The 14,859-nt window shown below is 42.0% G+C and overlaps 1 protein-coding gene across 1 annotated transcript in view; it reads right to left on the bottom strand.

The window, feature by feature from the left end:
* The window catches only part of TM7SF3 (transmembrane 7 superfamily member 3), a 42,236-nt gene extending 28,394 nt beyond the window's left edge, over positions 1-13,842 (bottom strand). Inside the window, exons 1-2 of the mRNA XM_004006767.5 lie at positions 13,540-13,842; positions 1,924-2,078 (exon numbers count right to left, since the gene is read on the bottom strand). Coding sequence (XP_004006816.4) covers positions 1,924-2,078; positions 13,540-13,630 — 246 coding nt within the window. The 5' untranslated portion in view covers positions 13,631-13,842. The remainder of the gene's footprint in view (positions 1-1,923; positions 2,079-13,539) is intronic.
* Between the last annotated feature and the right edge of the window lie 1,017 nt (positions 13,843-14,859).

The raw sequence follows: 14,859 nt of genomic DNA, 5'->3' as shown, positions 1-14,859 counted from the left end.
CAATAAATACAACTGCATGTTTTTTCTCCATCCCGTCTCTTCCTTCAAACGTTGTCTTTGCTGTGATGTTATTAAGAAGGAAATCATCTATGTGCCATTTTACGGTGTCTCCTAGGTAAGTGCCTGAATAGAAAGTTTCCCTTTGAATTTAGTCCCATTAAAAAAATGTGGCTTCCCCCTGAAGAATGAGAATGTTTTTTCCTTCTAAGAAAGTTATGAAATTCACCATGCTTTGATTTCTGCTCTGGCTGCAAAGAACTCCCGCAAAATCAATGAATGGGTCATATACCCTATTATATCTTCAACTAGTAGAATTTATTCTTTCCTCTTTTCCTCGATCAAGCTCTTCCACTTCTAGTCTATTACTTTTTGGCTGTGCTGGGTCTTCACTGCTGCACGGGCTTTTCTCTACTTGTGGCGAGCAGGGACTACTCTCTAGCTGCAGTGCACAGGCGTCTTGTGCTGGTGGCTTCTCTTGTGGCAGAGCACCAGCTCCAGGGTGCTCAGGCTGCAGCAGCGGCAGCACATGGGCTCACTAGCTGCGGCTCCCGGGCTCTAGAGCACAGGCTCAACAGTTGTGGCGCACGGGCTTAGTTGTGCTCCATGGCGTGTGGGATCTTCCTGAATCAGGGACAGAACTCACGTCTCTTGCGTTAGCAGGATTCTTTCCCACAGAGCCAGCAGGAAAGCCCCCATGTCTAGTCTATCAAACCACTACACACACACACATAAACACACACATCTTCAAAACTTTTGTGGTAGGGGCAGGAAGGCAGGAACAAAAATTATAAAACACTTAGTGTGAAAGATACAATGACCAATGTCCAGAAAATATATAGAGACTGGACGAAGACAGCTTCGTTTAGCAAATTCCAGAATATTAGAAGGTAGGCTTGTGCTGTGCTGAGTTTCTCAGTCGTGTCAGACTTTTTGTGACCCCATGGACTGTAGCCTGCCAGGCTCCTCTGTCCATGGGGATTCTGAGCTACAAGGGAAGCCAGGAGGTAGGCTGAGGACAGATAAAAATGCAGCACAACTTCATACAGAGTGTAATTCATGTATTAGTCTAAGGGGTCACATGGACCAAAAATAAGTGGATCTGTAAAGGGTAGCAGAAATGGCAAAGCCTTAATGGCTTCAGCTGATTCAGGATATTTGAAAACTTCCCAGAGATGTGGTTGAGGCTCGGGGGTTTAGTGAGGACCTCTGTAAGAGGGTCCCAAATGCTGCTGCGAGCACAGCACTGCTCTGGTTAAACTAAGAGTTAGGATTCTTTTCTTTCAATGAAACTCTAAAGAATAAAGCTGATCCTATTAGGTGTCTTAGTAAACTTTAAGGCTAAATGGCTAAAAGACCACAGAAATCCATTAAAATGAATTCTCAGGTAAAAAATCACTGAGGACCCAGTAGGGTTAAGAAAAAGAAAAGGTGGGAAATATGGGGAAAGCTTAACTGTAGGCAGGAGACATTTGGTACAAGCCACCCCTGCCAAACTCAGCAGCATCACCCCTCTTTTAGGTCAAAGGTCACCATTCAAGAAAGGCCTGAAATAGTCACTTCCTAGCCAGCCTAAATTACTAACTTGACAGGACTCAATCTTGATCTTTTAAAAGTTTAACACATAAAGAGGCATTAATTTCTTTTTTTTTTTTTTTTAATATACCACAACTTTTTTATTCACTCATCTGTAGATGGACATTTTGGTTGCTCCCATATTATGGCCATTGTAAATAGTGCTACAATGAAGACTGGGGTTCGTGTATTTTTTTCTTTTTTCTTTTTTTTAATTTTAAAATCTTTAATTCTTACATGCGTTCCCAAACATGAACCCCCTCCCACCTCCAAGAGGCATTAATTTCTGATGCTCACACTAAATACCAAACTGTGGAAATGGCTTTTATGGCAGTAATTCTTTGTACTTACCTCAGAAAAAGAAATTGTTGTATTCTGATACTGTGAGTGTATTTGGAAAATAACAAAAGTGACATTGCTGGAAATATGACGCAAAATAGCTTCCTCTGGAAAGGGCTTCTTGAGCTCCAGGTATCTAAATTTCCCCACAGAAAATTCCAGAAGACCTACAAGAGGAGAAATGTTTCATTTTAACATTCATACCTCTCTGTAACCAATTTGCAGGAATTGTATACTTAAACACACATGCAAGATTAATTTAGTCCTCAGAAAAAACTGTTGCGCTCTATTCACTAATGAGGACAATGAAGCTCAAAAGGCAGAAGCAGCAACCCCCCACGCCCTCATAAACCTCCCCCCACCCCCACCCAAGGTGACTGCTCATCTGGAAAGGGTGGAATTGAGAACTGAAGGGGAAGAAAGGTATTTCCAAAGATGCAAACACAGGATGTTCAAGGTGCTTGGCTTCCAGAGCCCAGAGCAGCAATAAGAACTCTATTCAGAACAGAATCCCTGAATTTAAGGATTAACAACCCTCATGAGTTAGTACCAGTTGTAAATGCACTGGTACTAAACAATATATTCTGAAATCAGTCCAGAAATTAAAAGACGCTTACTCCTTGGAAGGAAAGTTATGACCAACCTAGATAGCATATTGAAAAGCAGAGACATTACTTTGCCAACAAAGGTCCATCTAGTCAGGGCTATGGTTTTTCCAGTGGTCATGTATGGATGTGAGAGTTGGACTGTGAAGAAAGCTGAGCACTGAAGAACTGATGCTTTTGAACTGTGGTATTGGAGAAGACTCTTGAGAGTCCCTTGGACTGCAAGGAGATCCAACCAGTCCATCCTAGAGGTGATCAGTCCTGGGTGTTCTTTGGAGGGAATGATGCTAAAGCTGAAACTCCAGTACTTTGGCCACCTCATGCGAAGAGTGACTCATTGGAAAAGACTCTGATGCTGGGAGGGATTGAGGGCAGGAGAAGGGGACGACAGAAGATGAGATGGCTGGATGGCATTACCGACTTGATGGAGTGAGTCTGAGTGAACTCTGGGAGTTGGTGATGGACAGGGAGGCCTGCCGTGCTGCGATTCATGGGATCACAAAGAGTCGGACACGACTGAGTGACTGAACTGAACTGAGAGACACGCATCTGGCTTTCGTTTTATCCCACCCTTTACTAGCTATGTGATCTCAGAAAAGTTACTTACTTCCCTTAAACCTCAATTTCTTCATCTGTCTAATAGGACTATATTACCCAGCTTGTAAATTTTTGCCCATCAACGTGGGCAAAAATGTGTTATTGAGGGTCCACACCAGGTACTTCATGAAAAACAGGACTTCAACGAGTTTTTTGTTTGTTTGCAGAAGGATCAAGTTCAGAGTCCACATAAAAGGTAGGTTATAACAAGTTTTCCAACACCTCCTCTAGGCTTTCCCACCTGCCGACCTGCCTCCACTGTCTGGCTGTATTTCATTCACTCTGTGTGGCTTTCTTGTAGCTGCTCACCACTTCTTTCCTTTTCCAACCTAATTCTCAAGGAATCCACTAAATAGGCTGCTTTGATTTCTGTGTGGTTCTGGGTTCCCATCTTACCCTCTGCCCTAGAGTCAGTGTATCTCTGCATAAACAGCAGAGTTCGCAAGCATTACATGAGCAGGCTTGGGTGTCCGAGTCTAAAAATAAACAAAAAGATTTCAATTTAATATAAATGAAAAGGAGTCGATGAGGTAAAGATTATATTCACCAGAATCTTAGAGTGGAACAATCTTTTTTTTTTTTTAAGAAAGAAATTTGAGTCAGTTGGAGCTGAAAGAAACACTCCAGACACTAAATAACTTTCTAACTCATTCTTATGTACCATTTCCAAATAAAACGAACTTTTTCAATACCTTCTGCTGTTTTTGTTGTTAACACAAGTACTCCATCTGGATGATTATAAAAAAGAAAGACTATTAAGAAAAGCTAACCAAGAAAGCCAAACAGAACATATAAATAGTGGGTGAGAATAAAGGTTTTTGTTGCTATTGTTCAGTCCCTAAGTTGAGTCCAACTCTTTGCAAACCCCTGGACTGTAGCCCATCAGATTCCTCTGTCCATGGGATTTCCCAGGCAAAAATACGGGAGTGGGTTGCCATTTCCTTCCTCAGAAGATCTTCCCAACCCGGGAATCGAACCCATGTCTCCTGCTTAGCAGACACTGAGCCACCTGGGAAGCCTAGAATAAAAGTTATTCTCGATAGTACCATTGTAACTTTATTTTTTAACTGAAGACAAAAGGTTATTTGTGGTTACAATTTAATTTCTAAAAATCCAGAGAAAATTTTAATGAATGTGGTGTATTTCTTATTTATGTGACAAGAAAGACATTTCATCTTTTATGTGGAACAGAACTCCAGCCCAAATAGAGGTAAAAATATTAAGAAGTGACTACTAGAATCAACGGAAGTCTGGAAAAAGTGGCGAGTTTCCTGTTTTGTTTTTTAAAGGGAGTAAGGAAAGCACTTTAATATATCCCAGGCCTTCCCATCGCCATGGTTACTCTATTGTGCTCAGTCTCTAAGTCATGTCCAACCCTTTGTGACCCCATGGATGGTAGCCCACTGTCCATGGGATTACCCAGGCAAGAACACTGGAGCGGGTTGCCATTTCCGTCTCCAGATTACTTTACAAGGAAACCAAAATTATGTATACAATTAACTGGATCTCAGTAAATGGCCCTAAAAACCTTTCATGTTTTGCACTTTAATTTTGGTTTCATCTATCCGCCATCTTCCAAGTCTTAAAACTATCCATAAATTCTAGTCTGCAAAACTAAAGAGCAGGATCAGTTTGTTTTCCTAGGAATTAATTAGATTTCCATCCTTGAACTGTCAAGAGCACTCAGTTCATTTACCGGCCTGCATTTTCGAGTTACATTTTCAGTTCTTGTGTTTTCAGAGCCTTGCCACCCTTTTCTCTATTTGACAGATATTTATTTAAGTATTCTGCTGAGCTAGTCTCTCTGCCTCTTGGGTATTGTGACCAAAACTGATGTAAGCAAATTCATGAAGGTTATTATCACTTAACACTTAAATTTGCCCCTAAGCCTGTCTTGGAAACTCTTTTGATAATCTTTATGTCTGTCTCCCATTACATGAGCCTTGAATCAAAATACTCTGTAGAACCTTTCAGTTAGTTCAGTTGCTCAGTCATGTCCAACTCTTTGTGGCCCCATGGACTGCAGCATGCCAGGCTTCCCTGTCCATCACCAACTCTCAGAGCTTGCACAAACTCATGTCCATCGAGTTGGTGATGCCATCCAACTATCCCATCCTCTGTTGTCCCTTTCTCCTCCTGTCTTCAATCTTTCCCAGCATCAGGGTCTTTTCCAGTGAGTCAGCTCTTCGCATCAGGTGGCCAAAGGATTGGAGTTTCAGCTTCAACATCTGTCCTTCCAATGAATATTCAGGACTGGTCTCCTTTAGAATGGACTGGTTGGATCTCCTTGCAGTCCAAGGGACTCTCAAGAGTCTTCTCCAACACCACAGTTCAAAAGCATCAATTCTTCTGCCCTCAGCTTTCTTTAGAGTCCAACTCTCACATCCATACATGACTACTGGAAAAACCATTTATAACCTTTACAAACCCTAAAAGAGATTGATGCTATCAACTAGTGAAATCTTGGTTTTCTTAACCTTTCCTGAATCTATCACAACTCAGAAATACTTGGAGAAGCAAAAACTTCCAGTGATTTAAAAGACAGTAGGGAAAGACACAACCATAGAAATGAAAATATATTACTAAACAACTGGTAACTTAACAAAATAACTAGAGGTAATAAAAGTAGGTATTTCTGGGAATGTATGCTAACTGATTTTTCTTTTCTTTTTTGACTATGTGATCTTAGTTCCACAACAGGGACTGAACATGGGCCCTCCCCATTGAAAGTGCAGAGTTCTAACCACTAGACCATCAGAGAATTCCCTCAGTTTTTCTTTACACATTTCATTGTTTATAAAATTTCTATAGTGATCATGAGGTGTTCTTACCAGAAAGAAAATGCACAATTTGGAGAAAATCTCCTTCTTTGATGGCACTCAAAACACAAGTTCTACCTTAACTCTTCATCTGAAACTTATAAACTAGGGACACAGCCAACCTACATAAAAAGGTGACACTCTCAACACTTCTGTCACTTGTTATGTTTTTCCCTCAGAATGGTAATATTTTCTCAGATCATATATAACCATATTTTAAAAGGCTGATCATATTTAAAAATAAGATCATGCCATCACTTCATGGCAAATAGATGGGGAAAGAACGGAAACAGTGAGAGACTTTATTTTCTTGGGTTCCAAAATCACTGCAGATGGTGACTGCAGCCATGGAATTAAAAGATGCTTGCTCTTTGGAAGAAAAGCTATGACAAACCTAGACAGCGTATTAAAAAGCACAGACATTACTTTGCCAACAAAGGTGTGTATAGTCAAAACTATGATTTTTTTTCAGTAGTAATGTATGGATGTGAAAATTGGATAATAAAAATGGCTGAGTGCCAAAGAATTGATGCCTTCGAACTGTGGTGCTGGAGAAGACTCTTGAAAGTCCCTTGGAATGTAAGGACATCAAACCAGTCAATTCTAAAGGAAATCAACCCTGAATATTCACTGGAAGGATGGATGCTGAAGCTGAAGCCCCAATACTTTGGACACTAGAAAAAACCCTGATGCTGAGAAAGACTTAAGGCAAAAGGAGAAGGGGATGACAGAGGATGAGACAATTGGATGGCATCACTGACTCAATGGGCATGAGTTTGAGCAAGCTCCGGGAGTTGGTGATGGACAGGGAAGCCTGGTGTGCTGCAGTCCATGGCGTCACAAAGAGTCGGACACAACAACAAAAATGCAAGAAATGTAGAGAAAGTTAATTTCTCCAGCAAGTACACTGTGCAGAAAAAACGTACTATTAACAGATTGGTATAATCTTTCAGGATTTAGGGGATATCAGCATAAGCATCTCCATGTAAATGGGAAAAGGAAAAACACAAATATGTCTTGGTATAGCCCATCTTCTAGATCTTAGATATCTTTCCACATCAACAGACAATCCTAGTTTTACTAGTTTAAAGGTTATAAAATATTACATTCTATGTCACCATGATTATTCAACCAGTCTTTTATTATTTTTTGATGCGAACCATTTTTAAAGTCTTTATTGAATTTGTAACAATACTGCTTCTGTTTCATGTTTTGGTTTTTATGGTTGAGAGGCATGTGAGATCTTAGCTGCCCAACCAAGGATCAAACCCATACTGCTGCACTGGAAGGCAAAGTCTTAACCACTGGAATGCCAAGAAGTCCCCAACTAATCCCTTATTAATAAATATCTATGCTGTTACCATTCCAGCATGAATAAGAAATAAGAAATAAAATTTTGCTGTTGTATAGTCACTAAGTCTTTTGTAACAGCATGGATCCACAAAGCTTCTCTGTCCATGGGATTTTCCAGCCAAGAAAACTGCAGCGGGTTGCCATTTCCCGCTCCAGGCAATCTTGCCAACCCAGGAATCAGACTCAGGTATCGACCCAGGTTTTCTGCATCTCCTGCATTGCAAATAGATACTTTACCGCTGAGCCACCTGGGAAGCGCAAGAAATAAAATCACTGTATATATATTTTACATATATATATATATACACATATATGTGTGTATATCAGCAATAAACCTACTTGAGAAGGTTTTTGCTGTGACAGTGTAGCAGATCACCTTCAATCCTAAATGGTTAAAATACCTAAGAAGTCTTGTTCTCCTTAAGAAAATGAGAAATGAAAACAAACAGCTTCTGTGAGAAAATATAATGACCAGGACCAAAACAGTAAGTGACAGCCCTTGCTTCTGACTTCTTCAAGAAAAACACGTAGCATTTCAGAAACAATTACAACTTTCATCTATTACTTTCCAGATTTCCAAAAGCTTCCAAAAGGAAGATGATGCCTCACCAATCCTCTTCCCCCAGTCAAATGCCTCTGGCAAGAACCAAGCAGAAGCCAGAGAACAAAGGGGAGAGACACTACATTTAACAAACTGGTTAAATATTTAACAAACCAGTCACTTGACAAGTAAGTAGGGGTATTAAAAGCATGTCTCTCTGGGGTATACTTTAAATAATATTTTCTTTACACATTTCCTGTTTTTCATATTTTCTATAGTACTCATGAGGTATCCTTATTAGAAAGCAATTTTAAGCTGTACATTACAATTATCTGAAGGTGCTTTTTTAAAGATATTGTTGCCTGGGTCCCTCTCCAGATCAGTTAAATCAAAATCCTTGGGGTTAGGGCCCAAGTATTAATTACAAAGCAAATATTTATTATAATAAATGCAGATAAGGGCACAAAGTTTACACAACCAGGTCAAGAAACAGCATTCTAACCTCTCCTTCCAGTCACTGTCTCGTCCCTCCTTCCCAGAGGTAACCGTGATCCTCACTTCTAAAACCACAGATGGGCTCTTTTGGAAATTTAATTAAACAGACTCGTATGGCATGAATTCTTTTATGTCTAGCTTTTTAAAAATCAACATTTTATTTGTGAGATTCATCCCAGTTGCTGTAGTAACCACTATTCACTCACTTCCATTGTTGTATACTTCACGAAATAAATGTACCACAATGTATTTATCTATTCAGTTAATGAACATTTCGATTATTTCTAGTTTGGAATAATTATAAATAGCTCCATTTAGGCATTCTGGTATGTATCTTTTGGTGTGCATGTACACATTTCTATAAGGAGAACCTATGAGTAGAATTATCAGGTTACAGGGTTTACTTATGTTCAATTTTAGTAGGTACTCTCCGAGTTATCCAACATCATTTTGCCAATTTTGACCCCTATCAATCCGTGAGAGAACATTTCAGTAATCCAAGATGCTCACCAACACTTGGTAAGAATAGTTTGTTTTACTTATTGGCTATTTAAATATCCTCTCTGTGCAAGGGTCTTGTTGTTTGGTCCCTCAGTTGTGTCCAACTCTTTGTGACCTCATCACTGTAGCCCACCAGGCTCCTCTGTCCATGGGATTTCCCAGACAAGAATACTGGAGTAGGTTGCCATTTTCTTCTCCAATGAAAGAGTCTAGTCAAGCCTTTTGCCCATGTGAAAAACTGGATCGTCTGTCCTTACTGAATTTTAGGAACTCTGTAGACATCACTGATATGAGCATTCTGTCAAATATGTTGCAAATATCTTCTCCACTCTTATAGCTTGTCTTTTCACTCTCCTGTTACCTTGAGATGAACAGAAGTTTTTGTTTTAATGTAGTCCCGTTTCTTGTTTTTCCTTTATTATTTTAAAGAATTATCTGCCAACATAATTCAAGATCATAAAGACACATTCCCCATGTTAACCGCTAGAACTTTGTTCTACCTTTCACATTGAAGTCTAAAATCAACCTGAAACTGATTTTTACATAGGGTGTGAGGCTAGAGCCAAGGTTCATTTCCCACAGGAATATCCTACTGACATAGACTTTGTTGAAAGTAGTTTTCCTACTGCTCAGAAATTCCACCTCTGACATAGGTCAAGTGACAAGGTGAGGGTTTCTGAACTCCTAACTTTGTACCATTGGTCCATTTGCCTATCCTAACATCAATATCACAGTCTTAATTTCTGCCCCAAATTTGTTCTTCCTCTTCAAGACTGTCTTGACTATTTTTGGCCCTTTTTCATTTCCACATAAATGTTAGAAAGCAACTTGTCAATTTTCACAAAACAAAACTGAAACCTGTAGAAATTTGATTGGGATGGCACTGAAAGTATTAATTTAGGAAGAAATGATATCTTTATAACGCAGGATTCTTCTGTGATTTTGAGATATCCCTCTATTAAGTTTCTTAATTTATCTCAAGAACATTGTATAGTTTTCTGTGTAGAGACTGTTCCATATTCCATTATAATCATCTCTAAATATTTAATATTTCTTGATGGTATTATAAACTTGCTTTTTATTTTATATTTCAATTTCTAGTTGTCTCTTCATCAACATGCCTTTTTTTCAAGGCACTCTAGGTGATTCTAATGTTCTGCCAGGTGTGAGAACTCCTAACACAATGCTTGATGAATTAGGGAAGGATAATTATATTTTTTCCTATCCTTAGTTACCTTGAACTTCTGTGTGAAAATTCTTTGGCAGCATTACACAGGCAATCCAACAGCCATTTCACAATTTTTATAGAAGGTTGCATGTTAAATAAACCAATTATGGTTTGAGCCCTGACTTGCAGGGCTTTGTCATATTTGATATTCCAGGGCCTCAAACAGTCCCAGGCAACTGACTGGCACATGATAAGTGTTTGGTAAATGATGACTGAATTTTGTGACCTTGGGCAAGTAATTATTTCCTCTGGACCTCAGTTCCTTCATGGTAAAATGCAGGCAACTGTACTGTATACATCAAATGGCTGCTAAAAGTATCAAATGGGAAAAATATTTGTAAACTATCCAATACTGCACAACAAAACATCATTATTAACTTCCATTAGCTTTCCAATGTTTCAGAGGTTCATGTAGTCACCAAGAAAAAAAAATATGCAGGCAGTCTAACACAGATAAATGCCCAGCACATCCATTATAAACAGCATTGAGAAAGTGACTTCCATAGCGTGACAGGCAAACACACTGAAAGTCAAGACAACTTTAACAACCCTGCCTGGCAGAAACTGCATTCAATCACTACTCATAAAAACATATATGGCAGAAGAAGACACGCATACAAAACACATCCTGGAGAGGTTAACAGGAACTCACTGCACCTCAAAGTCGTCTGGAAAAGGATGCATCAGAAACATTTTATGAGGGATATTTAGGTCTTATGACTTGGGGGTGGGTGGGAAAGACGGCACATCAAAGGATGTTACAGGCAAATGGCTACCAGGAGACAGAGCACTCGGGCTGTAGCTCTTCTCTAAAAAGCAGTACCTCTGCCTTTTCTGCCAAAAATGTTTTTTGCCATCGAACCACAGCAGGAGATCCTTTTCTGTTTTCATAGTCTTCCTCCATTCCTACCCAGAGTCATTTTTTCTTTTCAATATGTGTGTGTGAAAAAAAAAAATGTGTGTGTGTACTCAGTGGCTCAATCATGTCTGACTTTGCATGGACTGCAGCCCACCAGGCTCCTCTGTCCATGGGATTTCCCAGACAAGAATACTGGAGTGGCTTGCCACTTCCTCTTCCAGGGGATCTCCCTGACCCAGGGATTGAACTCACGTCCCCTGCATTGTAGGTGGATTCTTTACCACTGAGCCACCTGGGAATGCCTTCTTTCCAATAATACCATTCTAAAAGGAGCTGCCTAATCCCAATATTTTCCTTTTCTTTCTCAATCATAACCTAAATGTGCAAGCTTAACATTTTCCAACTCTTCCTTTTTACTATTTTACTAAAACACATCTCTTTATGTTTGTGCTTTAACACAACAAATTGTAGGAGAGATCTGTCAACACTTCATAATTCTCTTCAGATGGAGTATTAAAAATAGTTCAGCCACTTGAGCTGGCTGGCATTCAACTGCCCTCCCAATTTCTCACTGATACCTTCTTATGAATTTTCATTAGCCCTAAAAGATGAAAAGAAACACAAACATATACACACTTTTGAGAGAAAGAGAACACTTGCAACTAACTACACAAGTGGCCTGCGAGGCACTTGAGAAGGTTCAAAGGGCACGATGCTAAACTCCAATTACTGGGTAAGTTCCATGTGAGTTACTGGATATGAACCTGAAATAATACTGAATTAAAAGTGTTAAGGGCAGCAGGGAACCGGGACTCCAAGAGAAGGGAAAACTGTTTAGATGTATGATTCATCTCCTGTGCCCCACTGGTCACCATCCTCAGACATTCTACAAACTCAATCTGCCACCTTTAAAATTTCCCTTAGCTTCTAAAACACCACACAGGGTGTCAGGTTAGCTTATCCTGCTATAAAATGGGTAAATCCTTCTAACTTATAGCACTTGCTCCCTGGTGGCTCAGCTGTAAAGAATCCGCCTGCAACTCGGGAGACCTGGGCTAGATCCCTGGGTTGGGAAGATCCCCTGGAGAAGGGAAAGGCTACCCACTCCAGTATTCTGGCCTGGAGAATTCCATGGACTATACGACTGAGCGACTTTCACTCACTCACTTCACTCAAGTTATCAGAATCTCCCAGTAGCAATCCAGCCATTTTCCAGGAGGATCAGGAAAGTGCTGAAGTGTCTCTGTTAATTCCCACTCCCATCTCTACCTGACAGATGTGGAGAATATCAGGTTTCATTACTGTTTAGCAGTCAAGTTCCCACATGCTGCCCTTCTCCTACCCAGAACAACAATACTGGTGCAAGGGCAGAAGAATAACGTGGCTGAGGAAATGCTAGTGCTGTAATCACAGAAAAGAGGTGAGAAACAGCATCTGAAAAACATTAATTTCTCAAATTACTTCACGAGTCTGATCATATGCACACTCTAATCTCTCAGACTCTTCTCCTTGGAAGAATGGAGCTGGCCTGATGAGGAAGGGAGAAGAGATTCTATCTCAAGGAATAAGAATGCAGAGAAGAATTAAGGGTAAAGCACCATACTAAATACAGCATTCTTATTGGAGGGCAGCTTTGTAGAAGGGGAGGACCATGAAGTTTACATGACACAGGGGCTCATAGCTACCTGTGCCCCACTGAGCTGTTTACTCCGGTAGTGAGCGTCACCCCGGGTCTCAGCTTCATCCTCCACCAGTGAGGGACAGTTATCATCTCATAGGGTTGTGAGGCGTAAACAACACTGCCATGAAAAGCACCTGGCACACACTGCACGCAGTGAATGCGAGTGCCCTGTTAGAAACAAGGCTTTTATTTTTTCTTCTTCAAAAGTATAACTGCCCTTTTCAGCTTTGGTCTTAAGTCCTAGGCAAAAATTCTAGGATTCAGTTTGCACAGAGCGTTTCACAGATGAGAAGCACAATCACATCATTCAGAAAATGTTATGTTTCAGAACTACTAGTCTCTTAAGCTCAATACATAACCAAAATAAGCTTGACCTCACGACACCGAAAAGCACATGATTATCAGCTTGGTACAATTAGTGCTTTTTACAGTTTACATTAACAAAACACCAACTAGTGCTAAGATCCATTCACCAAGCACATGACCTATGAGCTGAAGTCCCATTCTGGGTTCACTTTTCCTCTGAAACTCCGCCGAGGATAACGAATTTGAAAAGCATCTAGATTGGGGGAGTACAAGAACCGCTGCAGCTTGGCTTTATCAAGCTTCGCAGTCCAGAGGTTCAGATGAGCCACTTGCGAGCAAGCGGGTGTTTTACGGTGTTAAATTAAACCTGCAAACATGGCTACGCCCTAAGGGAGAGAATAATGTGTCTGAACAAGCGGGTTTTCTATCTCTTCCCATTTCCCCAGTATAGATTAGGAGGTTGACAGTAGGGCCTTCTTAGCCAATAGGACTTGCCTCCTGCAGGAAAGGACCTCGATCCATTCCTGCCAGTTCTGAACGCACCGCCTCCCCCGCGGAGCGGACTGACCCCAGGGCGGATTTGACCCTGCAATAAATGCAAGACCAAGTTTGGGTTGCAGAAGTCAGGCGCCCCCGACCTTACCCTCGCTGGAGTTTCCGACGATCTCAGCTCCGCCGGCCGCCGGGGTTACCGAAGCCAGCACCACAATAAGCAGCAGCCGAAGGAGCCCCATGGCTGCCCGGGCCGGGCCCCGCCGTCTCGCCAGCGCTACCCCGGGTCGCCCGCGCCTGGCGCCATCACTTCCCAGATGCACTCGCTGCACACCTGCCAGCCCCGAAGAGCCCGCGCGCCGGGGGCCCAGCAGACAGTCCCAGTTCCGGCAATAAGCCCCGCTGCGCGGCCTCGCACCTCCTCCCGACCTTCACGTCATGGCAGCTGGGCCTTGGGGGCGGGGCCTGGGCCGGGGCCTGGGTCGGGGCTGCCGGGGCCAAGGGCGGGCCGGGGCCAAGGGCGGGCCGTGGCGGGGCCGGGAGCCGCGCGGGATCAAGGGGCTTGTCCCGGCAGCGCGAGCCTCGGTTCGGCTGGCTGAGTTTCTCAGACTCCCACCCATCAGCGACCCCAGGAAGTTCTCTGGTGTAACCTGTGTCTCTCAACTTTGGTATCTTTGCACTTACGAAAGCCACCGTTCGAGGAAAAAAAATAAACCTTTCTTTTGCGGCCTAACGTCTCCCGGTACCACGTTTAACGGTCCTTTGCAAAAGGGAAAAAAAGAGGAATCTGGTGCTCAAAACGCTAGAGATGATCGTTTCTCCCTGTCGCAATTGCCTTAGCCGCCAGGGAGAGGTTAGTATGAAAATGTGGGGGCGATGCTGTGTCTGTAGTACTTATTGCGATAATGATGAGCGCCACGTTTAAAACTGAGGTTTCGTTTTCTCCAAGCGAAATATCCTCGAAGACTCGAGACCTTCATCTGAACTTCCTCTCAAATTTTATACCCGAGGGCTGTTTAAAGAACAATGGTCCCTGTGATTAAATGGCTCGCGAGACGATGGTGGAATTAGGTTTATAGATTCAAAGTTATTTGGGGAAGAATGCCCTGCTTTACGGAGAAGGCAATGGCACCCCACTCCAGTACTCTTGCCTGGAAAATCCCATGGACGGAGGAGCCTGGTAGGCTGCAGTCCATGGGGTCGCTAAGAGTAGGGCACGACTGAGCGACTTCACTGTCGCTTTTCACTTTCATGCATTGGAGAAGGAAATGGCAACCCACTCCAGTGTTCTTGCCTAGAGAATCCCAGAGACAGTGGGCCCCCGCCTATGGGGTTGCACAGAGTCGGACACCACTGAAGCGACTTAGCAGCAGCAGCCCTCCTTTATTTTTCCTGCTCTTTCACTTTTTTGAGGATTTCCATGGTGGCTAAGACGGTAAAGCATCTGCCTAGAATGTGGGAAACCCGGGTT

The sequence above is a fragment of the Ovis aries genome, chromosome 3, assembly GCF_016772045.2.
Source record: "Ovis aries strain OAR_USU_Benz2616 breed Rambouillet chromosome 3, ARS-UI_Ramb_v3.0, whole genome shotgun sequence".
Lineage (NCBI taxonomy): Eukaryota > Metazoa > Chordata > Mammalia > Artiodactyla > Bovidae > Ovis > Ovis aries.
This window is presented reverse-complemented; position numbering and strand designations above follow the sequence as displayed.